This window comes from Adiantum capillus-veneris, chromosome 22 (assembly GCF_014529385.1).
Source record: "Adiantum capillus-veneris isolate H3 chromosome 22, ASM1452938v2, whole genome shotgun sequence".
NCBI classification, from domain to species: Eukaryota; Viridiplantae; Streptophyta; class Polypodiopsida; order Polypodiales; family Pteridaceae; genus Adiantum; species Adiantum capillus-veneris.
In genome coordinates this window covers 31,042,153-31,069,149 of record NC_140952.1, presented here as the reverse complement: position 1 = coordinate 31,069,149, position 26,997 = coordinate 31,042,153, and the positions used below count along the sequence as shown (strand labels likewise).

The following is a 26,997-nucleotide window of genomic DNA, read 5'->3' as shown; positions in this document are numbered from 1 at the left end:
TTTTTGGACTAATCACTCTAGCGAGACTGTAGAAAAATGTGACCCCAAAAACAAAAATAGAGGCACGGAATACGGCTCTCCTTTAGGGTAAAGGGGCCAATAGGAGGCCACCTAAGAAAAAAATAGTAATTTTGGGGGAATTTTTCATATCTTTCCAGATTTGAAATATGAAGAGTGCATCGAATTCCTCATGAAATGACGGATTATGACACAAGGATTGATATTTTTTTGATTTTGCCTAAATGCTCTTTTTGAAAAAGTTTAATTTCGAGGGCTTTTTAGAGCGCAGAGACATTCAAACCCTAATAGTAGTACACTTTTTAGCAAATCAAATAAGGACACGTAAGCAAGATTTCAAAGTTTTGGGGGACATCCACTTATTGGTCCCGTTACCCCACACAATAGAAAAGATAAAAAAACAAGATAGATCCCCGACTCTCCTTTCATGCATCATGATTGATAGGCTGTGAAGGTTGATTTGGCTCGTTTACTAGTCTTGCAAAAGAAGAATAAAAAGAAGAGTAGTAGTAGAAACAATCCGAAGAGACCTCAAAGATCTGTCCAACGAGTTGGAACTCTAGACTGGTTAAGACAAAACTCGGATAACCAATCTACCACACTAAACTTGAAAGAGACACATCAATAGCATTTGAAAATTAACCCTTTCAAAATTCAAGTATTTAGAAGCAAGAGATAACCAATACATTCGTATTGGATTACAAACGCATACCCACATGGAATATATACACGGATGGACTATTTGAGGACAGAGGATGTATGCAAATAAAGCTGATATTCATTTCAAAACTTAAAATGCATGCTATTTCTTTTGCTATCAAAGAGAGCCTATAATTAGGCCTTATGATATATGCAAGTAGGTGAAAGAATTTACCGGAGCATATACCAAAATCCAAAACAAAGCACCCTACATATGGCGTAAACTTTGATGTGTATGCAGAGATACTTACATTATGGGAAAGAAAAACAATGTAGCATCAAAATTTCACAATCAACCCAACTAAAATGAAAAATCGGATTAAAATCAAAGAATATGTTGAATGAGAGTTACAAAAAGTAGACACTTAAAGCACAAAAGAATGAATTATTTGAATTTGGCAATGTAATCCAATTAAAATGCTTCTACATCCATTCAAGGAAAACCAAATGCCATGAAACATGAACCCCAATACATCTGCTCTAGATGTCTACTTTTGGCATGGATTACAAGCTTCACGATGCTCATGCTAGCAATATTTTTTTTTATGGTGACATGTGAGAAATTCTTGACTTCGTTTTTTTTTTAGAAGCTTCTTTCAAAGAAGCATAACACATTTCAATGAAAGCATTGCATGATTTGTATTTTTTTCCTGTTTGGCGCTAAGGCGGATCCTTTTTTCAAATGTTTTCCCTACATGTAGACTCATAGTGCTAAAAAAGACCTAGGTTTAGTGTTATCCCACCTACAAATTTTGAGATTTACATCTAAACTGAGGTGAGAAAACCTACAAAATTCATAGCAATCTAGCATAAAAACCTTCATTGTAGATTTACCTCCAAAAAGTTTCCATATTTAGGTTTTTCAAGTTTTTGGAAAAACGTTTCTTTTGAGGACTGATTCAGAGAATAGTTATAATCTTTTTGGAATAATGCAATTTGACTCCAAGATTTTTGTTTTCTTGAGAATAGTTATAATCTTTTTGGAATATTGCAATTTGACTCCAAGATTTTTAGTTTTCTTTTGTAGGCATCAAAACTATAGCATCAAACATCTTACGACTTTTTGTAGGACTTTTACAATTACACTCTAGAGTGAAAAGACTTTAAGCCAGAACTTAGCCGCATCTTCGAGAAAACGAGTGCATCCCTTTCTTGGCCACCTTCATGATTATCACCAAACAAAAGAGAGAGAGATGCTTAAACAAAGTTATTTGATAAGCACACATTACTTCAAGATGTTGTTCTGCATCAACTTCTTCCTTCTTCTAGATTATATGATAGACTCTCTTATCCCATTCAAATTATTTTTGCAAAGAGCATTATGAGAGTTTTGACGCATCCAAAGAACTGGATAGAAGAGGCGCCTATGATGAAGATGCACATAGAAACTTGTTGCCATTCACTTTGATCTCTCGCTTAGCTACTATTAGAAACTGCTTCATAAATGTTCCTGTTTGACCAAATGTTGCTTTGCCCACTTCTTCATGGTGCTAGATATGTATTTTTCCTATTGATTAGTAAGAGTAATGTTAGGAAAGAAAAGGGATAAGAATGTAAAACTTCCAATTGAAAGAGAGAGTGCTTGATTAGAGATGAGTAATTGAATAAATAAAAGAATTACATACATACATGTGTATCTATACATAGACACATACATGTGCATGCACGTGCATATACACAACCAAACATATACATACACCAACAAACATCCATGCACACGTATACCCAGCTTCATGCACATACACATGCCTACTTATTGTTCATTTCTCAAATAAACTTGCATACACAAATAAGCATGCACATTCATAGACGTCTATAGGGACACTTCGAAAGAGCCATACACCCACATGCACTTACAAAGAGGCATCTGATGAGACGGGAGTCCCTGCACCTTCTTCTTCTCAAATCACCCTCCCCTCTTTGGTTCAACATATAGCGATGGCCTTGAGAATCCATCAGCACCCTTGAAGAAACAATGTGATCCCTCCTCTCATTGAGGAGAACAAGATCATCAATTCAAACCTCAATGGAGTGAAGAGCAAGCTTAATCGACCAATAGAAGCACTCAAGGCGTGCATCGTTGCAATCAAGGATGCAAACAAGATGCTCAAAGGAGTTGTAGATGCTTTGCAGGAAGAGGTGGCCACCCTCAAAACCAAGAATGGGATATTATACATGAAGGAGACTTGTTAACGAAATATGAGAACTATTTGGACTTTACCTTCCAAAAGAAGTTCAAGAAGAAGTGGATAGGTCCGGACAAGGTTTTCAGGTTCAATGAGTATGCTTTGGGTTAAACATGAATGCTCAACAAGGAGGTTGGAAAAAAGGGTGCAATCAAAGATTGTCAGCGCTACAATAGGTTCAACATTTGATTAGGACTACAATTCAGAGCGGTCTACTAGGCTTGTGCAACTGTTAAATGCCACAAGGGGATCAAGATGTATATGCAAAATGTGGATCTGGGCGAGTTTTGGTATTTTCTTTGCTCATTTGTCGAAATGTTTACAAGCTACAAATTTACAAATTTAATGCTGAATTTTTAAGACCTCCATGGGCTCCACAAGTTCGTGTTTACAACTCATTAAAAAAATCTACCAATGAGAAGTTATGCTAGATTGAAGGTTCAATAGTTTGCAGATCAAGGCAGTATTGGTAATGATGCATGTGAAGCCCACAAGTTGGCTAAAGTCAAGGTTTTGAAGTCCCGAATGACAAATCCCAAAATCAAAGTTCAAACCACATAGTTATGGCCACTTAAAGTTTTCATGCGAGCTGGATTTGCAGCAGTCTGGTCCCCCTTGGGATGTATACACCTTGTCTTTTTTTTAACTCATTGGGGTTCTTGATAGTAGTATTCAACATGGACTTGATGGTTCGTCAATCGAATATGTATGCCCAAAGAAATTTACAATTGAAGCTTTCGACAATGATAGCTACAAAGAGAACTTTGATCTTCGTCGATTTTCGTGCAATCGATTCAAAGGGTCGAGAATCTTGGAATGCAATGAGGGCGCTCAAGTTCAAAGCTTGCATGGATATGAGGAGGAGAGAAACCTCACAAATAGGGGGAGCAGAAGTAGAGGTGAAGAAGGATTTTTTTTCGTTTTGGGCAGGTTGAAAGAAGAAGAAGAAGAAGAAGAAGAAGAGTATAACCCTGTCAAGAGGGGACTCTCATATCAGATGCCAAGAAAAATCAAAAAGCACTTCTCCTTTATTGTAGACCTTATTGAACCTAACTGAAGGCTACCATAGCTTGTGTCAGCTCCATTGTCTTCTCCACAATTAATCTTTTCTGCTCCATCTGTTATCTCCTATGGTTTTACCTAGGTATGAATGTAAACCATTTTGTGTTGTGTATGCAAAGAGAGAGAGAGAGAGAGAGAGAGAGAGAGAGAGAGAGAGAGAGAGAGAGATCTTGGGATCACAGTTATGGTGATGTACCTTTGATTGCATGCGTGTTTGTACGCCAAAATACTTGTTCGTAGGCAAGTGAGTGAGATTTACAGAATTGGTGTGTACTATGATAGGGAATGGGGTATTGTGAATACCTTGGACTATAGGAAGATAGCTATTTATGCTCGGTGTGTTCTATCTATTCTCCCTTTCCAACGCAATCAATCTTGGTTGCATGAAGGGTCGGAAGAAACAAATCTTTTTGATGCAAGTGTGCTACCTAAATTTTGAGAAACATTGTGTAATTGACATTCCTCTTGAGGTCTTTCGTTCCTCTTGAGGTGAGGAAAGAGTTGAGATGAGTACATGTGTCGAAAATAGTTATTTTGACTAAGTTTGACTTACGTCGTGTGATGATTTCTATAGTCAATAAGAGGAAAATATTGCAAATGATATCTCTCTTTATGTAGACCTTGATGGGATACAAAATCTTAAAACGTACTCTTGTGAGTCACTTGAATGGAAACCCTACATTATCCTAGGATGGACAACTCTAGATGAAAAGTGGGATTTACTTTTCAATTGATAAGAAACAAAAGTTTCAAACTTGCATATATATCTTGCAATAGGCTCAAATTTTGTTGTTTTGCTTGAAAGCTCGTCTTCAAAGGAGAATTCTAAGTGTCCAATGGAAGGAAACCTTGGGAGTTGAAGCCCCGGTGTGACAAAAGGTACATGATACCTACGCAAAGTTATGGTAAAATGAGAAGAAAATTGGGCTCTACTACAGAAAAAAAGGAGATAACATCTAGCATGGTATACAAAAGCAAAAAGAACAAAGAGCTACACATACAACCTTGTCAACAATCAATGTGTTCTTTGGGATCGGTAATTCCCATTGTAATTTATCATACAATTTGCAAACAAGAAAATATCAGCTTAATGTTGATGATTGTAAGATCTTAAATGACTATATGAATAGTATCCTACGATGTGCAAGTAAATATATATTTATATGTAAACGAATAAACATCAAAAAGACCAATGATCTAAAGGAATGTCTTTATTTCTTTTTCATAAAAAATACTTCTAATGAAAAGCTTAATTTGAGTCCATGGCTTCTTACAAATGAATAGAAGCTTTGAAAGGCTTTTCATAACCATGGCACTCATTTGGTGATGTTTTAGTTGATATTCATGCCATTATTGTAATCGATGCAAGGCTAGCCGGGCGTGCTAGGGTTGTGCCTCCTTTGGTCCTATTGTTGTTTTGACATTGCTTCCCACTTGAAGGAAAGTTTTCGTCCTCAAAAACATCAACATAATAACTCGTCTTAAGAACGTCAATGCTTCCATAATCTAAACCTACATCAATGCAACTGATCCAAATGATAATTACCAAAATTGGTACTCATATGTGGAACTCTTTGTTCGTAGCAAAAAATAAATTGAATAATTGCAATCAAATATCCTCGGGGGAGACTAACACTTTGGCCGAAAGGAACCTCTACTTAGATCTTATACTAGTAGTAGAGCCTACCTCAAGCAAAACGTTGTAATTGAGTAGAACTTATTGCTCTTTCTTTTCTTCTTAACTAATGGTAGAGGTTGTCTCAAGTGAGACGCTCTAATTGAGAAAAGCTTATTGCTCACTCTTCTCAAGCAATTCCTTTTGGAAACTCAAATGCTTCATACTATTGCAAATCAATCAAGCGAGTGATGAGCATTGGGACTTGCCTATGACACTTAACAAACTTTAACGCCCCATCTCTAAGTCCATGGGTACATTTACCCTCCACATGTGGAGTAAATTCCAAAACTAATGTTGTTTTTTGTAACAAAAGAAGAGTCTTAATGTGGAGCATATGTGTTTAATGTAACGAAATCCCTAAAACTTCGTAGCTCCACAATCTAGTGGATGTTGCAATGTGCCCTATCATGGTTGTAGCCAAACTACACCTACATCCCATTGCTTAAAATAGTGTGCTCTTATGGTTGCACATTAGTGCTAACTTGAGTAGCCAAAGATGATCTGAGATATGATCAAAGCTAACTTCAAGCCGCACGCTTGTAGTGTCCTGATAGAGTGAAGATGGATCTTGGTTTTCACATCTTCCAAGTCATTACACTTATACTAATGCGCATTACCTGGAGTGTGAATAGCAAAAGGTGACTTGCTCGTAGCCATAAAAGCAACATAATATTTTGGAGAAAAAATATTGATGCTTTTTTTTTAAAATTAGAAACATATCTTCTACAAACATGTAGTTTCTTGCTGTAGTAAACATGAAGCTTGGTATGCATTTTTTTCCAAAGCATTACACTCATGACACAGTAGACCATCTCATCAATATACTATCCTGAGACATACATAAAAAATTTGGCAACAGAATTGCTAATAAGCAAAATTAGAAGCACACATTGTACTTGCTCTAAGCTGTATAATCATCATAATGTTACTAAGCAATCGGCAAGAAAACTACATGATGTGGATACGATGCTCAAATTTTTACATTTAGACGGATGGTTATTCATAGATTATCAAGTAAATGGCTTTAGACTTGTTGAAGTGCTAAATGAGTCTCAATGAGAGAAGCGTTTATCATTGGTGGAGTTTTCTTATAAAAACATTGTTTACATGTCGATGACAAGAAAGGCACCATCTAAGATTGTCGAGGGCTGCAAAAAGGTTTCACCTAATTTGTGCACCAACAAGATTTTTGAAGCAGATCATTTTGTAGGAAATCTTGAGACTCATTTTGCCAAGGTTGAGACTTTGCAAAAGTCTCCAACATGGTTAGAGAAGGCAGCAGACAATCATCCACGTGACTTGCAATTGAAGGAAAATGATTGGGTGCTTCTTTGTTTTGAGAAGGTACGCATTAGAAAGAGAAAGGGTAAGGAGAGGCTTTTCTCAAAGCTAAGTATGCAATAGCATTTCATGTGAGTCTGTTGGGACCTTTCACAGATGAGGTGCTAGAGGACAAGGAGCCACGAAAGCAACCACAGTTAGAAGAACCAAAGGAGATATTTTATACCTGACTAAGTCTTTGCATACAAGGAAAGGAGAGTGACGGGTGAGTTGGTCCACAAGTATTTGGTCAAGATCCAATCTTGATGCAAAGTGGATGGAGGAAGACCTATCAACTACTCCCTAGAGGGAGAGTTTTACCTTGAGGAGCTATGCCTAGTTCAAAAGTGCACATTGAATCAATAGATTGAATCCATTGTAGTGTGTATTGCACAAGGGAGGAGCCACTCCACTCTTTTGTCACAGATTTCCCATAAAAGAATAGAGTCAATCAATTTCTCTCCAAGGTTTTGGGAATACTAACAAACTGTTAGTACTCTATTGAGCGACTTTATAATATGTACATAAAAAGTTGTAAGAACTGATTGATTAAAGTAATGTATTTTGTTTGAGTACAAGAGGTGAAATGTCTACAACATTCTTGGACAAGGGTGATATGGATGATTGAAATGATGAATTTAGTGCATCTAAACATCTCCTAAAGACCAGTTAGATCTAGATGTGATGACTAAATGATTCATTGAATTCACAATTTATGATGAATTAGTGAATCTAGACATCTACTAGAGATCACTGAGATCTGTATGACTAAATGATTCATTGAATTCACAAATTATGTCTAGGGTCTTGTTGTGGACAAAGATGTAAATGTGAACCTTGTGCTCTAATAGTTCTCAATGAGATGACTAGATACTAATTTTAGTGCATCAAAAGTTTTGAATCAAATGGATAGATAGTGATCTTCGTGCATCACTAATTCTCGACTAGATGAGATGACTAGATTGATTGTTTGCATCTGAGTGTTCAACTTGAGCTATGTGTATGTAGATCCGAAATCCAATGTTGATTAGGATTTGTGTGGATGCATGCTTTGTGAATGTAATTCAAGTGGGGCCATGTTTGCATGGAATTTGAGAAGTGATGTGAATTTGAAGTGACGAGATTTGGTACATCAAGATATCCATGAAATATCAAAGCGGTTTGGATGTGATGGCTAAATAAGTCATAATGATCACATATCATATCTTAAGATCTAGACAAGGATAGGGATATGAATGTGATTATGAGTGTTCAATGACTTGTGTCTTTGTGTAAGTGCATGGCATGAAGTGCTCAAATGAATGTAAGCATAGAGTCAGTGTTTATTGAGCTATTTCATTGCATTTTGTAGGCAAAATTGAGAGCAATTACTCTTCTTTTTTGTGGGCGGGCGGGCGCAGCGGTTCACAAGTGATAACATGGGACACACCCCAGTATGAGAGAGAGAGAGAGAGAGAGAGAGAGAGAGAGAGAGAGAGAGATCTTTGATGATGATGTGGCAACATGAATCGCCGTGTAAATTCTGGACCTACTAACATGGAAACCGGACGCATGTGAAAGGCGTTTTTGTCAGCTAGATATCAATAGCAGTTTCTTTTGGGCACCAGAGTTTTTTATGGAGCTTTTGAAGCCAGATTTTGTATCTGTTGCATTTCGGCTGAGTGCCTTTGAGTATGAGCCTAGGGGGTCATTCTCAGCAGATTAGTGCATGGTTGCACATTTACAAAGTAACTCTCAGGCAATTGTACTCTATGCATTATTTAAAAGTTTCAAGTTCTGCTCATGTGTTGCTGTGAGATAACCGCCTTGTCAATGCCAAGCCGGTTACAACCTACCAGCTATCCAAGGGTGTATGTGGTGAGCCTCAACAATCCAAGAGAGTATTGAGAAGAGCTGGGTGGAGCAAGTAATTAACCTAGTCTGAGGAGAAGAGATGATGCACAGTTCTGCTAGAGCAGCTATGCACATCGAATGGTTGTTGAGTGTGGCACATACAACTCATTTGCAAACGGGCTGTAAAGAGAGACTCTGTTTTAGTGGAAATCTTTACAGCAGATTTATTGGGGAAGGTGTAGAGGTGTGACACACAGACATGGATATGATATTTTGCTTCATTGGATTTTCCCAAAGTCAATTTGGCCTCTTCAGTTTTTCTTTCTTTCATTCTTTTTGTCTCCATTCGACACAATAAACCTCTTTATATATGAATAATGCATACAGTCAAACCATCATCCCATCAAGCATCAACACAAGTTAAACATAAGAGCCCATGAAACTAATGCACAGCATTGAAAACTCACTTGTGGGTTGCTGGTACTGCCTAGAAGAATGAGTATGTCTTCTAGCTTGTCCTCTGATTCTTTCCCCATCACAATTTTCTCAAAAACACCCACACAAGCACCACGTAATCCTTCCCAATGCTCCTCTGAATCCTCGGTTCGAACAAGTGCCTCAAATGCTTTTGCAGACACCAGAAATTGTCCAGTTCTGTAGCACTCATTTGCTATCAACTGAAGCAGGCTGCAACAATACATCAATTAATAAGCATAAGAGTAAGAAAAGCTCCAGCAAGTTCCTGTGGTGAGTAATCATGTTTAATTCACTTTAAGCCAGAGATGGTAAAGTACAACGATGAATGCAAGGACCGAAGGGCATTTGGTGTTAATCTTAAGGTATCTGATCGTGTCAATGCACCTCTCACATTCTTTATATGGCTGATCCAGTGAGAGTGACCGCATCACAATCAGGTGAAGAGCTGACATAGAGAACAGTGTTCAAGTATAAAACAACCCCATTTTCACCATCTTGTGGGAAGCTGATCTGAGAGGAGGCTCACTTCTTGCCAGTGGGCCTCCCCCGATGCCAGCCCAAATAGTCAGGACTCTGCAAACTGAACACCTAGCAGGGCTCCAGACCATATCCAATGTCTATTCTCCCAATTTGTGGACAGGCCCTTACCAGGCGTGCTTCCCTCTTGTTCATTTAAGCATAGCTTCACCAATTCAGTAGAGCTTGGTGCTTGGCTTTATAAAAATAAAAAATTTCTGGTCAACTCTGTCATCAGTAAGTAGCAGCATACCTATACGACTCATCTGAAGCCTCTACTTGTATGTATCTTTCCCATGCAATGTGTGCCCTCCCATTCATGACAAGACAATATGCCAACCAGGTGTGATAATAGTAGTCTTCAACAAATTTTTCAGAGGAGATCAATGAGAGCATCTCCTCTGCATCACAATAATCGCCAACCGAGGCTTTAGCTATTCCATAATTCCATTTGAATTCATCCTTTGTCTCACAAAAATTTCTGATTGACTGTATAAACATCCAATTTATTGTCAAGAAGTCTTGAGAACATAGAAATTCAAATGTCCACAGAAGCACAACCAAGCAGAAATGCCTTACTTTTAAGTAGATAATTGCATCTTCAAACTGCTTGCTTAGAAAGTAGAACGAGGCCATACTTTGACGGCCAGGAATGGTATCACAGTCGCTCGCAGATGATCCAACAAGCTGAAAGAGTTGCTGTGCTTGCAGTATAAGATCCTCAGAACTTATCTCTTGTCCAAGGCATGCACATGTAACAGCCTTGATGATAAATTCCTGAGGACTAGTGGGCTCTAGTTTCCTAATCACCTCATAAGCCTGCTGCAATTCTTTGTACAACAAGACACTTTGAAAAAAATATATACATACAATAGAGCAAAACAATAGACAACACACTTTTTGTACAGTTCACGTTGCCCTAGCCAATAATCCAATTCACACGATGAATCAGCAAGAAAAGCGACTTTATGTGCTTGGACCACTACACTGGAAAATCACCTTCTTGGCTAAACTCAGAAACAGAAGGCATTCATCTCTACATGTGAAATCAATTAAAAAATACCATTGTTATGAAGGTGGTAAATAGCCAGATTTAGCTGAGCTTCAGCAAATATATCTTGCAGACGTCGAAGTACCTGCATATTCAATGTTCCATTATAGAAAAGGGTTCAGTGCCTTAAAATGAGTATGGGGAAAAGGCAAGTACGCCTGAACCACTTTCAAATCATCAGCTTTGACTTGCTAAATAAGCAATAAAGATACGTCATAACGACCCAAGCTATGCAAGATTTATTAGTACCCTTGTGGAACAGAGCAATAACATAGTCCTCGTATAGTATGGTGTGTGTGTGTGCAGATATCAAATTTAACAATAGACCTTCAATTTTCTTCTAAGGAAATAAGAACCTCAGCAGCATATTGTTTTTTCGTATTTTGAGGTAATACAACATAATACACTCAAACACACTGAACATTTTTGCCATAAGTCATCATTATGAGTGGGTTTGTAAAGCAGCAAATCATATCCGAGGGGTATGGTTCATAACATAGCAAGACCGTGAAAGATGCGAGGCAAAGAGAAGCTCCATCCAAAGCGTAGTATGTGGTACTATAACCCTTTTCAGGAGCAATGATATGTCTTTAAGACTAAAGCTGCCAGCTGCTGCCAACCAACCCAACCAAGAGACACTTGAAAAATACCATTTTTTCCAGCCAAACAAACCCAGCTTTCACGAAAACCCCCAACCAAAAGTCTAGTATCTCCTTCCCTTTCTATTTCCAATTGACAAAGGATAGCTCTGCTTTGACTTGCAAGAAGCTTCACCTTTGTTAGCATATATGTGGTAATGATGTGTGTGAACATACTTAGGACCGCCGGGGCACTTTTTCCCTCACTAGGAGGTTTTCCCCCGTGCATTGTATATAAGCCCATCACTCTAGGGCGTTTGCGCACTAAGCAATATACTCTCTATTGTGTGCCTTGAGCTTCTTCATCTTCTCCAAGTAGTGTGTGCATCCCTACAACCCTAATTCCAACAATTGGTATCAGAGCAGGTTGGGTCTTCCTGGGCATAGTCGCCAACGTCGCCAGCACCCCCATGCTCACTTTCTCCGATTTGGGTGAGCTTTGGTAAGCATCAGTAGGTCGAGTAATACTTTGAGCGAACTCATAGAGCTCGGTGTCCTCAGAATTTGATTAGGGCTCATTTCAGCCTCCGTTTCCACTGCAAGCAGTATTGTGCAAGCAATTTCGTCTTGTTCTGCAAAATTTCTGTTAGTGCAATTTTTTGCAGAACAGTTTCCTTACGTTCTTCTTCGGGTTGTGCTTGTAACGGGATGGGCACCACGTGCCAACTGAAAGAGCAGAGTAAGATAGACGTTTAGCACTTCAAACAACTAAACGGAAAGAAAGAGAGAATCCACACGAGACATGGAGTGGCGGAATTCCATTCCTAGAATGCAAAGGCCCGAGTAAAGGTCCTGACAAGAATCATAAAGATAGTCAAATCCATGTGATCCAACACTTCCGATAAATGGTAATGAAAAGTATAAATTCATAGAAGTGTTGCATGAGGATACATAGCATCATTGTTGTTTGTCAACCAGCATGTGGAAATCAAGTTTTGGTCCACATGAGCTGGTGAAAATGTATGGGTTTAGGGTCATGATAGATAACTCTACCACACAAAACTTTGTGAACTATGCTCTTGTCAAGAAATTAAAACTTTCCCAACAACCAAGTGCTCACCACTATGGCGTCTCCATGATGCATGGTGAAGACAAGAAGACACAGTATCCAATTTGGAAGTTGAGATACAAGGGTATAAAGAAATACTTGACTTCAAATTATGAATATGGATTCGTGCGCACTTAATTTTTGGAAGGGAATGGTTCTGGGGAATAGGACCTTCTTTGAAACGGACGTACCAAGAAAACTCACTAGAATTGGAAAATGAAAGTTATACGAGGTGAGCATGATGTACAGAATAGTATGTTCTCTTGAGTTGTAAAAGCTTGTAAATTAAAAGTCCTGTGATATATATGCTTTGATGTCAATCTATTGTAAATAAGGACTCTGATGTGGAAATAGAAGATCGGGCTTCCTACTCGTCTTTGTCTTTTCATAGTGATTGTGAAAATGATTTAAAATTCTTGCTAGAACAATTTAAAAATGTTTTTCATATTAATTTGCCAAAGGGTTTACCTCTTGAAAGAGGTGAAGTAGATAATGCTATTGATTTGGTTAAAGATGCAATGCATGTTTGTAAACCACCTTATAGATTAGGCTAAGCACAACACTTAGAGGTAGAAAAACAATTTCAAGACTATGTAGATAAAGGCTTTATTAAACCCAGCAATCCTCCATGGGCTTCGCCAATTTTATTTGTCCAGGAAAAAGATAGTTCTATGCGACTTTGTGTCGACTATAGAGCACTAAATGAATAGGTTCCCTATGCCTAGAATGGAAGATCTTTTTGATCAATTACAGAGCCCAGTATTATACAAAGATCGATTTACGATCTCGTTATCATCAAGTTAGAATAAAGGCTAGAGACCAGCTACCTTTATGAAGCTAATGAATAGTTTTTTACGGCCCTATCTAGGAAAATTTTTAGTAGTCTTTCTTGATGATATCCTCATCTACAATCGGTCTCGAAAGAAGCATATAGAACATCTTAGGAAAGTGCTCCAATTGCTCCGAGAAAATCTCTTTATGCAAAGGAACACAAATGTGAATTCTTTGCAGAAGAAGTAAAATATCTAGGTCATATCATTTCTCGAGATGGAATCAGGATAAATCTAGAAAAGGTCCAAGCCATTTTACAACGGCCTAAACCTAAGAACCTAGAAGAGTTGCAGATCTTCTTGGAAATGTCTTGATTTTATCGTAGATTCATTAAAGATTATGCAAGATAGCAATTCCCATGACTGACCAACTCAAAGGAAAGGGAAAAACCATTGAGTGGGAGGAGAGGAGAACCAAAAGAAAAGTATGCAAAAATTAATGAAAGCAATAGCTACAGCTCCAATTTTATACATAGTGGATCCCGATAAACCTTTTGTGGTTGAAACAGATGCTAGTAACTTTGTTGTAGGTGCAGTTCTAACTCAAGAGAGTCGACCAATAGCATTTGAAAGCAAAAAGTTAGATCAAACAAAGTTACTCAGTATATGAGAGGGAGTTGTATGCTATTGTCCATGCATTGAAGAAATAAAAGCACTATTTATATGGTGCTAAGGATATATAGTGTTTGATCAGGAAAGCATTTAAATGGCTTTCCAATCAAACAGAATTGAAAGGTCGTAAGGCCAAATGGGCTAAACTCTTACAAGAGTTCGATTATGAGCTTAGATATCGTAAAGGGAAATATAATGTAGTAGCACATCCCCTTAGCGAGATGCCTATAATTAATGAATTGAGTTTTACTCGATTCAATAGTGATCTCCTTGAATCATTAAGAGAGAAATGTCAGGTCGATCTTGCATATTCCAAGATATAGGAAAACGTCCAAAAAGGGGATCCAGAACAAGAGGCTCCCAATGAGAATAAAGCATCGACGAGTGCTTTAGAAGGGTAGTGGAAGAAATTTGCCATAGATTATGGCGATTTACTCTACAAAGGTAGGGTATGCGTCTCTAAAGATGAAGAGATTAGGCGTCAGATACTCTATGAGTGTCATGACAATCCAAGTGCAGGACACTCAAGTGTCAATAAGACTTGTTGTCTTGTTAAGAGGCAATTTTATTGGTCTGAATGTATAAGTACATCCTAGAATATGTGCTTAAATGTAGTAAATGCCAGATCAGTAAGGTTGAAAGGTTTAAGACGGGAGGATTACTTTATCCATAAGATAATCCTCCCTCCATAAGACATTCCTTCAAGGAAATGGGAGAATATCTCCAAGAATTTTATAATTGGTTTACCTGGAACACAGAGGGGACACGACTCTGTCTCGGTAATAGTGGATAGTTTAATCAAAATGGCTAGGTTCATTCCAACCAAATTTGATGTTAAAACTCCTGAATTGGCTAGATTATTTGTAGAAAATCTCTATCGACTACATGGTTTATGTCACCAGGAGGTTATTTTTCTTGTTGCCTTCTCTAAATATGTACTACATATTTTTATTTTTACTTGTTTTCCTCGGAACCCTTGAAAAGGTGCAAGTGGACATTGCATGGCCAGTGTGAAACAGTTGCGGCCGAACAGGTTTCTCACATCGGGAGTCTAGGTCGGTCAGTCTGGGACTAGTCGGGCCAGCTAGCACTGAATTCTGATGAGTATGGAAGCCTATGTGCGTCAAATAAAATCTGGGCCACTTGGAAAGTCGCTTACAACTTTATAACTGAGTGGAAACTAGGGAATTAACTCAAAGGGGCAAACTGGACACTTGGCAATTGTAGAGCAACTTGCAGGACACCTCAGCTGGAGGGGACGCCCGAGAGAGAGAGAGAGGGCTGATTTTTTACTCATTAAGTGACTATACCATTTTTAGAGCGACTATGACGGAAATCTTCGACTCCTATGGATGTGTAGGCTTTGGCAGTAGCAACTTTCAAAGCCAAAGGATTCAATGGGAGCAAAGCTTTGGGAATGTACAAGTCAATGTTTGAATTCAATCATTTATTATCCTCAACAGTACACCGTCTGTCATCACTCAACCCATTGATGAAGGCGGGAAGATGATGTGGGATCGACTTGCCTCTTTATATGATCGAGGGTCTCCTATAAAGCAAATTGCTTTGGAGGTGCAGTTGAGAACCCTAGATGAGTACCCCTCACAAGAATTGCCCGACTTAGACTCATGTCAAATAAGTAAAATATATACCTAAAATGAAAAAATAAATAATTAGGATCACATTGAGCATTCACTTGAGATGCATAAATTTAACGGAAACACCCAACAGCGCCACATCCAAGGCCACGACTCCTCGTAAAGGTGTGTACACAACAGCAACCACAATAACCGCTTTCACACATATGACATTGTGTACATTCTAGCATTTACTTCCATACATCAAAATCCATAGAAAATGAGGTAAAAATTGTGCACGTGCCACAACACAACAACGTGCTTCCTCAACAAACTTCCTCAACAAAAGGCAAATAGCCCAAGCAACAGAATTGCTAGAACCTACACCATCATCAATAGGCCCAATATCCACCGAAGGCGGACATACATTATGACCCTACACAATATTGCAACTAGAACATGTTGCATCAAATAAGCTCTCCGTCCAATGTGTCCTCAGTAGACAACCGTGTCGCAAACATTATTTTTGTCAAACATGGCAAGTGACTGCGGATGATGCAAAAGTCGTTTGTATAGAGAAAAACTTGCACAAAACCAATAACAAGGTGGGCTATATCTAACACAACCCATAGAAGGCTACAGTCCAAAATTCTGCACAGAAGACCAGAATTGTTGTATAGTGGTGCGGGGAGTGGAGAAAGAGGTAAAAATAAATTTGAGAACATCAAGCTCTACCAGCAGCCCCAAAGTTTTTTGTCTTGCCAACGCTCACCAAAGATCACCTTGATATCAGATAGTGAGACAAGAGGGTGCTAGCGATCCGAAGCCTACTCTCACTGGTGGATTTAGGGTTGCAAGAATGCACACACAAAGCTTAGAGAAGCAGGAGAAGCTCAAGGGCACACATAATAGTTGTATCCCACAGTGTGCAAGTAGAAAGATAAGAGATGCCCTAGGACAATGGTCATATATACAAGCTAGGGAAAAACACTCGTGAGTGAGGGAAAAAGTGCCAGAGCAGTCTGTTTACGCACACTATTACCATATCATAGCAACATGTGACATGCAAGAAACCATGTTACGTTCTCTAGACATTGAGCAATGAGCTGGACTAGGCTAGGTAGGCACTTGCGGGCCCGGCTAGAAATCACACCATTATGGAGCTCAAACGTCATAGTTGTTGGGTTAGAGGCCCTAAATGACCTCTTAATGTATATTTTTATACTTTGTCCAGGTTCGCATTGAGCCTGGACACATTTTTAAAAAGTCACTTATATAAAGTGGGAAGGCCACAAACTCAACAAGTGAGTTTTCCCCAAATCGTGCGAGCCCTCTCTCTCTCTGTGATTTCGATCTGCAGCGTTACTGCTCTCCCGCACTCACGCTTGCCTACACCCGGCCCAGACCTGCACTCTTTCACCTCGCGCATCTCCCGGTAGCCTCTCCTTCGCGCTTTCAACTGGTATCACAGCCCTAGGGCCCAAAACACGCCCTATGCAAGCTGTTGGACAACAAGCTATATTGCTTTCCCGCGACAATTTTTGCTTCCATCGCGAAGCCCCTTGCTTCCGGAGTCAAGAAGGTCACCAAAACACGCCCTATGCAGGCTGTTGGACAACAAGCTATATTGCTTTCCTGCGACAATTTTTGCTTCCATCGCGAAGCCCCTTGCTTCCGGAGTCAAGAAGGTCACCAAAACTGACAAAACCGCCCAAAACGGACTGTTTTTAGGTCAAAACAAGTGATTTACCGGTTATTACAGCAATACGCAGATGTATCAAATTTATGGGATTACATGAATTGATTTTTGTGCGAGGATTTGAGTGAAAAGCTGAGTACAGGTGATTTAAATCACATATTCAGCTGAAAATTCAGATTTGGACAGTTTCATGTAAAGAAATTGTGGTCTATCGTATGCAAAGTCTTGTGGTTGCTCCTATTTGCTGAATTTTCAGCCTATTGCATCTCTCTTGTATACACACTTGTGGTTTGAGTTAAGATGGCTGCTATCTCTTCCGCATTTGACACTAAAAGTTTGATGGAAATCAAACGGTTCGATGGTCAAGGCTTCGATCTTTGGCAATAACGCATGCAAGGTATCCTTTTCTTAAAGGATTGTGAAGATGCATTGGAAGAGAATAAGCCGCATTGTCTGACTTAGAGTGGGTCAGGTTGAATAAGAAGGCCATGGCCTACATCAAAATGGCTATCAATGATGACATTTTGACAAACATCAAGCATTTGGACTCTGCTTATGCAATATGACAAAAGAACACCACGCCCGTGAACCGGGTGCATTTGGTGCGAAAGTTGGTGAATATGCAGCTTGATGACTCGAAGTCAGCTTCTGAGCATTTGAGTGCTTTTACAGGTATGTTGAGTCAATTGCAGGACAGTGGGCTTCAGCAATTTGATGATAAGTTGAAAGCTATTTTCTTGCTTATGACATTGCCAGATATTTGGGAAACATTGGTCATCTCCTTGAGTAACAGTCCCACCCTCACATATGACGGTGTGAGAGGGTCTATTCTCAATGAAGAGATTAGACGCAAGTCTAGTGGGGAAGGTGGCAGTTTTGCCTACAATGCAAGAGAGAGAAATCAAAAGCGTGATGCAGACAACATGACTCACAATAGAAGTAAGAGCAAGACAAAGGATAAAGATGTCACTTGCTATCAATGTGGCAGAAAGGGTCACAAGAAACCTGATTGCAGAATTTTAAGAAAGAACAGGATAGGAAGAAGTAAGCGCAAGAGAAGAAGAAGAAAAATGATAAGAAAGGGGAAAAATCAGCAGGTGATTCCTCCAAGGATGTTCAAAATGCAAATGTATCCTCTAGTGTGGTCATTGAACAGACGTTGAGAAAATTTTGGTTGCGGCCTCATGCCCCTCAAATTTGGTGATAGCTAATGCAGAAGGCATGCTTATCTCGAAGAAAGATGTCATTGATGCATTGCTAAGTGCTAACGATTGCCTATCCCAGTCTTGGATAGTAGATTCTGGTGCTTCTTTCCATGTGACTCTATCTTTGGAGTGTTTTGCTACAGATGCTGCGGGCAATTATGGCAAGGTGTACCTTGGTGATAATTTTGCTTGCAATATTGAGGGAATGGGTACCATGCGCTTGGCTCTTAACAATGGTCAAGAGCTTGTATTGAATGAAGTCAGGTTTGTACCAGGCATTAAGAAAAGTTTTTTTTTTCCGAGGAAAAGATCCTTCTATTAGTTACTGAAACTGCCCATAGGGCTACAACCACCTCTTCAAGAGAGGGCTACAACAACCATGGTGGGAGATTCTCCCAATGAAAAAACCAACATATGTACAATGGGGCTAAATCAAGAAATGGGGGGAGGGAAAAGCCACACAGGTGGTCGGTAGTGCCATCGGAGTACACCCTCGACCATGGTGTAGAAAGGCCCAAGCCGCAAGAGTCGAAGGAAAGCCTCTCTGCGCTCCTGCATGCGGTCGGAGCTGCCCTGTAGTCCCTCGAGCTGTCCTCTGAGTGTGTGGATCAGCTCTAGCCAGAAATCGCGAACAGTCTCTGCTGGTGGCACGGGGCGAGCCTCAAAGATGCAGAAGCAGCGGGCCCGCCAGATGAACCAGAGTACCACGCCACTGATGAGCTCCCAACACTCCTCTCTCTCACTGCACCACTCCTGTGGAGTATGCTCTATAGCAGGCTGGAGTGTAGGTCGCCCCTCCTACATCACTATCATCCTGCTGGTGGAAAATAGCTCAAATTGAAGTGCCGGGCCTGAGAGGGTGGACCAAGCCATTGCTCCCCAAGTGTACTATAGAGCCGTGGAGAGAGCAGGCATGAGCCGAAGAACTCGTAGCCACACCTGCTGGGCCGAGGGACAGTCCCAAAGACAATGACGCTAACTCTCCACAAGGTGGTCACCAGCTGCACATGTGGCCGAGAGACCACTATGCACTATCCAGATCCTGACTGCTGTATCTCTGTGTGCGACTAGCCACTGAAACAAGGTGACTCGCCTCGGCTGTCTGGAGTCCCACAACCTCTCCCAAAAAACTGCCAAGAACTCAGCTGTGAGCCCCTCCTCCTGCCAATGAGGTGCTACAGCGGGGCGGGCCTCTCTCTGTGCTGCTAGTATATGACATCCCAGTCGAACAATGTACTGAAAGAACGGGACTCCTGGGTGGTCTGCAGAAGAGAAGGGATCCCTCCATAGCCCCTCACCAGGATCCCATTGTACTCGTGCCAGTGGACAACACTCCCAAGACCACACCCTCCAGTGTCCAGTCTCAAGAGTCGCCGGGTCGGGGTCTATGACAACGATCCTCCCACAGATGCCCACTACTCGGATCCTCTGAAAGCAGCACTCTGCTACCTGCGGGGCCTCTACTGCAACTCGCTGAAGGCGTCCCCCACCCTGAAGCTCGAAGAAAAGAGCTGGGACAGTCTCTGAGCAGGCCCTGACTGAGATGAGAACCTCCAGTCGTGTGAAGGATCCCATCCACCGGGGTGCTACTAGCTCGAGGGACGTGAGCCACTCAGCTGGAACTGACTCTAAGATGTCCTGGCACATGCTCTGCACCCCTCTCATGCCCTGTAAACTGAAGGCCCTAGACCTCCTCTGACAAACCTGTGAACTCTAACCAATCACCTAAAGAGCGCGCTGGACCTGCTGCCATGGGACCCCAGGAAACATGAGGCCGGCTATCAACCAAGTGGCCTCTCTGAGTGCTAACCATGGAGTTCCAGACGAGGGGTTGCCGTAGGAGTGGCAGCCCCTCCGTGCACGTAGGCTGTCTCTGCTCCAGGCCACGCCGCAAGTGCTCCTAAGATCGAAGCAGACTCACAGCGAAGCGGTCCTCCAGTCTCCTGCTCAGACCAACTCTGCGCATCTCTGTAAAGATCCATCTGTCAAAGGCTGCCAAGGGCCTCCTACCTGAGGCACCCTAGCACGAAGCCGCTGTAGCAAGAACTCCTTCCAGGGCTCCTCACCTCGAAGAAGTCCTCTGACAATGAACTTCCCAAGAAGGGCTCTGCTCTGCTGTGCAGGATCAATGATCCCAAGCCCTCCTTGTGAAAAAGGAAGAGTGATGACCTGCCAAGCCACCTTGGCTCGGGCTATCTGAGTGTCACGTCCTGACCAAAGGAAGTTCCTCATCAGCCTCTCTACCTGACTAATACAAGAACTCGAGAGAAAGTGATGTACCACATAGTCACCAACAACACCTGGTTGGCAACTACTACTCTGCCAGCCAAAGAAAGTCATGATGAGCCCCAATGTAACAACTTTCTCTTGATAGACAAGAAAAGAGGAGCAATCTGCTGCTCGGGAGACAAGTCCAAACCAACCTGACAGCCCAAGTACCAAACTGCAGTCCCTGGGGGAATCCACCTGAAACCCTCTCCTAGCATCGAATCTGGCACAGGAGCACTACCAACCGAGAAAGCCACTGTCTTTCTACAGTTGATCAGTGCGCCCGATGCACAACAGAAGGTCTCCAGAGCCTGCTCACACCTGTGGAGGTTGGCCTACTGGCCATCTAAGTACAAGGCTGAGTCGTCGGCAAACTCAGCGTCCAGTAGCTCATCTCCACGAATAGGGAGTGCTAAGCCCCGTAGACCAACCTGCTCCGACACCAAAAACCTACCCATCGCCTCCGCATAGAACAGAAAGAGGAAAGGGGCAAGAGGACAGCCCTGTCTGACCGAGCGTCTAAGCATGAAGCGATCACCTCTCCCTCCTGCCAAGAGTACTTGACTATGAGCCTGTCTGTACAAAGCTGACACCCCTCTGATCCAAGCATCTGAGAAGCCCATCCTGCGTAGAGTGCCCTCTAGAAAGTCCCAGTCACCTCTGTCGTATGCCTTCTCAAAATCGAGAAGAAGGATCACGAGATCCTCACCACGGAGCCGTGCCTGGGCAGAGGCCTCCCAAAAGGTAAAGATGTTGTCAAGGATACTGCGTTCCTTGACAAAACCTGTTTGAGTCCCATGTATCAGGTCTCCAGAAGTGGTTGAATCCTCAAACTCGGAGCCTTGGCAAGAATTTTGTAGGCTAAGTTGAGGATGGTGATGGGGCGCCACTGTCAAATCTCATCCAAGGAGCCACCCTCCTTGGGAATGAGGTCGATCAAGCCCTCAGTCATGCTGTCAGGCATCATTCCTGTGTGCAAAATGTACTGAAAATCACTGCAGAGATCTAGGCCAAGCAGGTCCGAGTACTCCAAGAAAAAACTGGGAGTCAGCCCATCCTCACCTGGACAACTACCACGGGGGAGGGCCCTAAGAGCCGCGTGTAGCTCCTCAAGCTGAAGTGGCAGCTCAAGCCTCTGACACATCTCCTCAGTCACAAGACAAGGCATCTGTGCCCAAACCTGCTCCCTGCATGCATCCTGACGCTCTGACTAGGACTCTGCAGACAGTAACTCACGGTAAAAGTCAGTAGCAACTGCACGCATATCCTCGGGCTTAGAAGCAATTGACCCATCGGGCCTCCTCAACTGACTAACCTTGGCATGCGAGTGCCGAGGTCCCACTGCCTCAAAGAAAGCACCAGTCACTCTGTCGCCCACCTGGGTCCACTGAGATGCCTGTCGGTGGAAAGCAAACTCATGTCGCCTCTCCTCTGTGCTAGCAAGCTCCTGTCGAGCCTGCTGTAACTGCTCCTCCAACCAAGGACTGTCTGGATGCTGCTCCTGCATCCTCTGTAACGAAGCAATGCCACATCTGAGACGCTGCTCCTCCTCTCGCTGCAACCCGGCGAGCCAGAGACTCCTAGAGAAAAAAACGACTAATCTGTGCTAGGCCTGCGGCCACTCTGTCAGCAGGAGAGTCTTGCATGTCCAAGCCCTCTGTCCAGAGAGCCTCTACCCTCTCTCTGAGTGTTGAGTCCAACAAGACCCTCTCTGGGATGCGAAGCATCGTGCTCCCACTCCTCTGCCTGTCTACTGCTGGGAGGACCACTGGTGCATGGTCCGAGAAGGAGGTCCCTGCCAGGATGCCCACTGTCCCTCCCAAGTCACTGAAGTGGTCACTAGTGTAGAAGCGATCTATCCGCGATAGATTCACTGCATAGTAATCCACTGAGCCCTGCCTGGCACAATGATCCCTCTGCCCACTATGGCCTGCTGCAAAGAATCCGCAATAGTCATACATACCCCACCCTGGATGCCTCCAAGTCCAAAAGCAGCTGACCAAAAAGTATCATATCGTCCATGCAAGAGCTGACCACAACGTCTAATGCGACTCTCACACAGATAGTGCTCCTGAAGCATAAGGAGATCAATCTCTCCTCCCACAAGACAACGCTGAAGCTCTTGACGCAGTCGGCCCCGCTGGCGCTGAAACTGGGGCCCACCTAGTCCTTGCACGTTCCATGAAACGATCCTCATGGGGAACGAGAGAGAACAGATGCTGCCGCAGCAGCTGGACGGGCTATCTTCGAGGCTGGCTTGGCTGGGGAGTAATCCGCATCCGAGCGTCCTCTAGATAGGCGTGACTGCAACGAGTGCCTGGTCCAAGCCCAAGCAGAGCGAGCCGTACGTAAGGCAACCTCCTCTGTCCAGGAGTCCTCATGAATGTATACATAGCATGGCAAGCACTGTGTATCGGCAAAGAAGTAAACCACAATGTGTCTACATCATGCTGAGTCTGGAGGTGTCACCGCAAACTTGGCCAATGGCCACGAAGTCTGGAGCATATCTGTAACTCCTAGTTCTCCCATGTGGTGAGAGAACTCTAGTACCTGTGTGTGCAACCATCCCAACACTAAGTCTCTGTCTGGTCTCTGCCGCAGAGGGGGAAGGAGAAGCCAACTGCTGAGTCCAAGGCCTCTGTCCCCCTAGCAGCAAGGAACAGAACATGGATCCTCAACCAGGCTGCCTCATGGTCTGCTGAGGGGTCGCCGAGAAAACGAGTAAAGCCGTAGTCGAAGAAATCCCATCGGCGCCGAATGTCAATGCTCCTCAGACCACGAGGGATAGCTGCAAGGGAAGATGTCTATACCTGCATAGGGGGCCGCAGGAAAGGCTGTCCCTCTCTCGCTAAGCGACTCGTGGAAAAGGCACTGCCAAGAGATCTCCTAGCCGCAGGAGAAGGCCCTGTCCCCTAGGTCGAATGTGGAACTGTAGCAGGAGGGGGGAGAGAGGGAGATGGGGGGAGCGGTGGAGAAGAGGGGCGGGAAGGAGCGACAGAGGTAGAAGGGTGGGGGGAAGAGGCGGCGAGAGCAGAGGCGGCGCGGAGGATGAGGAAGAGGGAGGGAACTCTGGGGAGGGAGGGGCTATCGAGGGTGAAGCTGGGAAAGGGGCTGGGGCAGGGACCTCATCTTGCTCTAGAGGACCAAAACGGTTCCCCGTGGGAACCCACTGCTGCTGAGTAGGTGCCTGAGGACCACTCTGAGTGCCAGTCTGACGCTGTGGCCCCTGTCGTCGTCTACCACGGACCTGCTGCCATCCCTGCTCCATTGGAGCCCCAGGCTTAGAGGGTGGCTCTGCCTGTGTGCGCTGTGTCTTTGGCTGTGTCTGCTGGCCAACCCTTGCAGGCTGGGGCTGAGGCTCCGTGGACAGGCCTTCGCTAGATGGCCCATCTGTCGACAAATAAAGCACTGGTTCGAGAGGCCCGAACACTCCAACTCTGTCTGAACCAACCCCCACTCACTCGAGGCAGAAGGATAACCTTCGGGAGCGTGTGAGTGACTCTGACCAAAACGCGAACTGAGGGAATGCCAACCGACTTGGCAGCTACTGAGGCTACCGTGTGAGGTGTCTCCAGGACAGTCCCAATGGTTGAGCCTATCCTGGACAGAAGTGGTAAGTACTCCCTCCGCTAACCCGGAAAGCAAACAGAAATGGGGATGTCTGCCTCCTCTACTAGAACATCCGAAGCAGGGTCGAAACCATGTCTCCACTGTCGAAAGTGGACACGTGCTGCTCGGATGGTCAGTGGAACATGGTGATGACCTTGGACGCCATCTCGGAGGTCTCAAACTCGATCTGATAGTAACCGTGTCCGAGTATCTGTACGTCCGAGATCTTGCCCACCTCTGCGAGAAGGCGGGCCTGGAGAAGGTCACGCAGCTCTCCTCTGCTAGGTCGAGCGCCGAGAATCTTGCAGATGACAGAAGTCGCCTGCAATCGCTCTACCTCTGCGGCTAGGCTCGCTTGCTCTGTCGGCGAAAGAGCAAGTCGAATGGTGGGGTCAGCGGGGTCCGGCGAGGGGGCTTCGGACGAGTCCCTCTATGGGGGAGCTGGAGCCTCCATCTGTGTCTACTGCTGTGGCGGAAGAACTGACGGCGGGGAGAAACTGCAAATAGGCGTGCCTAGCACTGCCTAAAGAGGTCAATGCGGCTCAAGCCAAAGTGCAGAAAACTTCAGGGGAACAAGGAGAGCGGGGGGGGGGGGGTGTAGGCGGTAGCGGGCGGGGGGAGAGGGGGGGGGATGTATAGGCGGCAGCGGGCAGGCAACGCGAACGGGGAGCGGCAGGCAGCGGGTGAGCGAGCAGGGGCAGTGGGCGGACAGTGCGAGCGGGGTGGGCAGCAGGCGGGCGAGCAACGACAGCGAAGGCGGGAGGCTACGCAAGGAAGGGGGGGGGGGGGGGGCAACGATGGCCCAGCAAGGGGAGGGGTGTTGAATAGCAGCAGCGAGCGTGACTTGGCTATCCTAACCTAATCTTGTGAGCAGTACTGGTGAGTCCGGTATTAAGAAAAGTTTGCTATCAGTTGGCCAGTTAGATGCACATGGTTTTACTACGATCTTTGTTGGGGTCTAAAAGAGGTACTTTGTACTATCTTCGATGCAAAGCTTTGTCTGACAAGTTTCTTGCTGTTGTTGAAGTTGCTTCACATACGGAATTGTGGCATAAGAGACTTGGCCATATGAGCCAAAGGAGTATTGATGTGCTTTCCTCTTTAAAGAGGGTTGATGTAAAAGGCAAAATTTTGGGATTTTGTAACTATTGTCTTTATGGAAAGCAAAAGAAATCTTCTTATTACTCTGGTGTCTCTCGCAAAGCTAATCCTCTTGATCTTATTCACTCCGATGTATGCACTATGCCTGTTAAGTCTTTTGGTGGTGCATTGTATTTTGTTACATTTATTGATGATTGTACTAGGAAAGAATGGGTGCATTTGTTGAAAAGTAAGAGAGAGACTTTTAATGCTTTTAAGAAGTTTCATGCTTTTGTCACTACTCAAAAGAGTGCTAAGCTTAAATGTCTCAGGTCGGACAATGGAGGAGAATATGTATCTGCTGAAAATCAGCGTTTTTGTGATGATATCAAAAGGGAGTTGACAGCCACTTATAATCCGTCTTCGAATAGTGTGGCTGAGAGGTACAACCGTACTTTATGTGAGAGAGTGCGTTGCATGTTGTCCACCACTAATCTTTCCCAAGAGTTTTGGGGAGAGGCATTAAAAACTGCAGTTCATATTTGCAATCACGCTCCTAATAGTACGCTGAAAAATGACATTCCAGAGGAGGTTTGGTCTGGCAAACCTGCCTCTTATGATCATTTGAGAGTATTTGGTTGCGAAGCTTTCGTTCATGTACGCAATACTTGAGAACAAAGCTTGATATGAAGTCCATTAAGGGAGTCTTTCTAAGTTATGGGGAAGAAGGTGAAATGGGCTATAGAGTGTGGTTACCACAATTTAGAAATGTAATTCGCAACCGAGATGTAGTGTTCAATGAGGCAAAATTGCTTAAGAATGCTACAAAATCTGATTCTGACAAGAAAACAGTCAGATTTCAGCCTTTCGTGCCACCCATTGATGTTGAAAAAGAGCCTCATGATGCATTACCACAAGCTGACATTGATAATCAGCAGGTTAACCTTGAGCCAGAAGAGGTAGGACATGATATTGATGCTCCTAATGAGGATGGACAGCCACTTGAATTGGCTGAAAATGATTTTCAGTAGCATGATAGAGCTAAAAATGAGTTTTCTCATGATGTACAACGGTTGCCTGAGAATGTAGATCATTGGGTACGCATGTCAACTTGTTTAAGAAGGCAACCGCAGAGATTTAATCCCTCTTTGCATCATGTAATGTTGTCAGATGAGGGTGAACCTCTTATTTATAAAGAGGCTAAGTCATGTGAGTCAAGCAGTAAGTGGGAGCTTGCAATGCAAGAGGAAATGAAATCCTTGTATGCAAATGATACTTGGGATCTTGTGCCATTGCCTAAAGGGAGAAAGGCTCTTCCTAACAAATGGGTGTACAAGATTAAGATTGTGGATAAAAAAACCCAAGTACGAGGCAAGATTGGTTGCAAAAGGATAACCGTACAAAAAGAAGGAATCAATTTTCAAGAAATCTTTTCCCCTGTTGTAAAGCTTACAACATTACGTGTCCTTTTTGCTCTCGTTGCGGTGTTTGATTTAGAATTAAATCAAATGGATGTAAAGACAAAGTTTTTGCATGGTGACATTGAAAAGGACATATACATGAAACAACTTGAAGGTTTTGTAGTTCCTAC

General features: G+C 43.1%; 1 protein-coding gene across 6 annotated transcripts in view; it reads right to left on the bottom strand.

Annotated features, from left to right (window-relative positions):
• Nucleotides 1–1,737: 1,737 nt before the first annotated feature.
• The window catches only part of LOC147429107 (uncharacterized), a 91,120-nt gene continuing 65,860 nt past the window's right edge, over nucleotides 1,738–26,997 (bottom strand). The window contains exons 7-11 of one of the 6 annotated variants that reach the window (XM_086495530.1): nucleotides 10,853–10,925; nucleotides 10,369–10,619; nucleotides 10,043–10,278; nucleotides 9,264–9,483; nucleotides 1,742–2,224 (exon numbers count right to left, since the gene is read on the bottom strand). In XM_086495530.1, the coding sequence (XP_086351656.1) occupies nucleotides 2,156–2,224; nucleotides 9,264–9,483; nucleotides 10,043–10,278; nucleotides 10,369–10,619; nucleotides 10,853–10,925 (849 nt within the window). In that variant the 3' untranslated portion in view covers nucleotides 1,742–2,155. Of the gene's footprint in view, nucleotides 2,225–4,544; nucleotides 4,856–7,530; nucleotides 8,977–9,263; nucleotides 9,484–10,042; nucleotides 10,620–10,852; nucleotides 10,926–26,997 lie in introns of those variants that run through there. The other 5 variants (XM_086495529.1, XM_086495527.1, XM_086495531.1 and 2 more) reach the window with 5 other exon arrangements.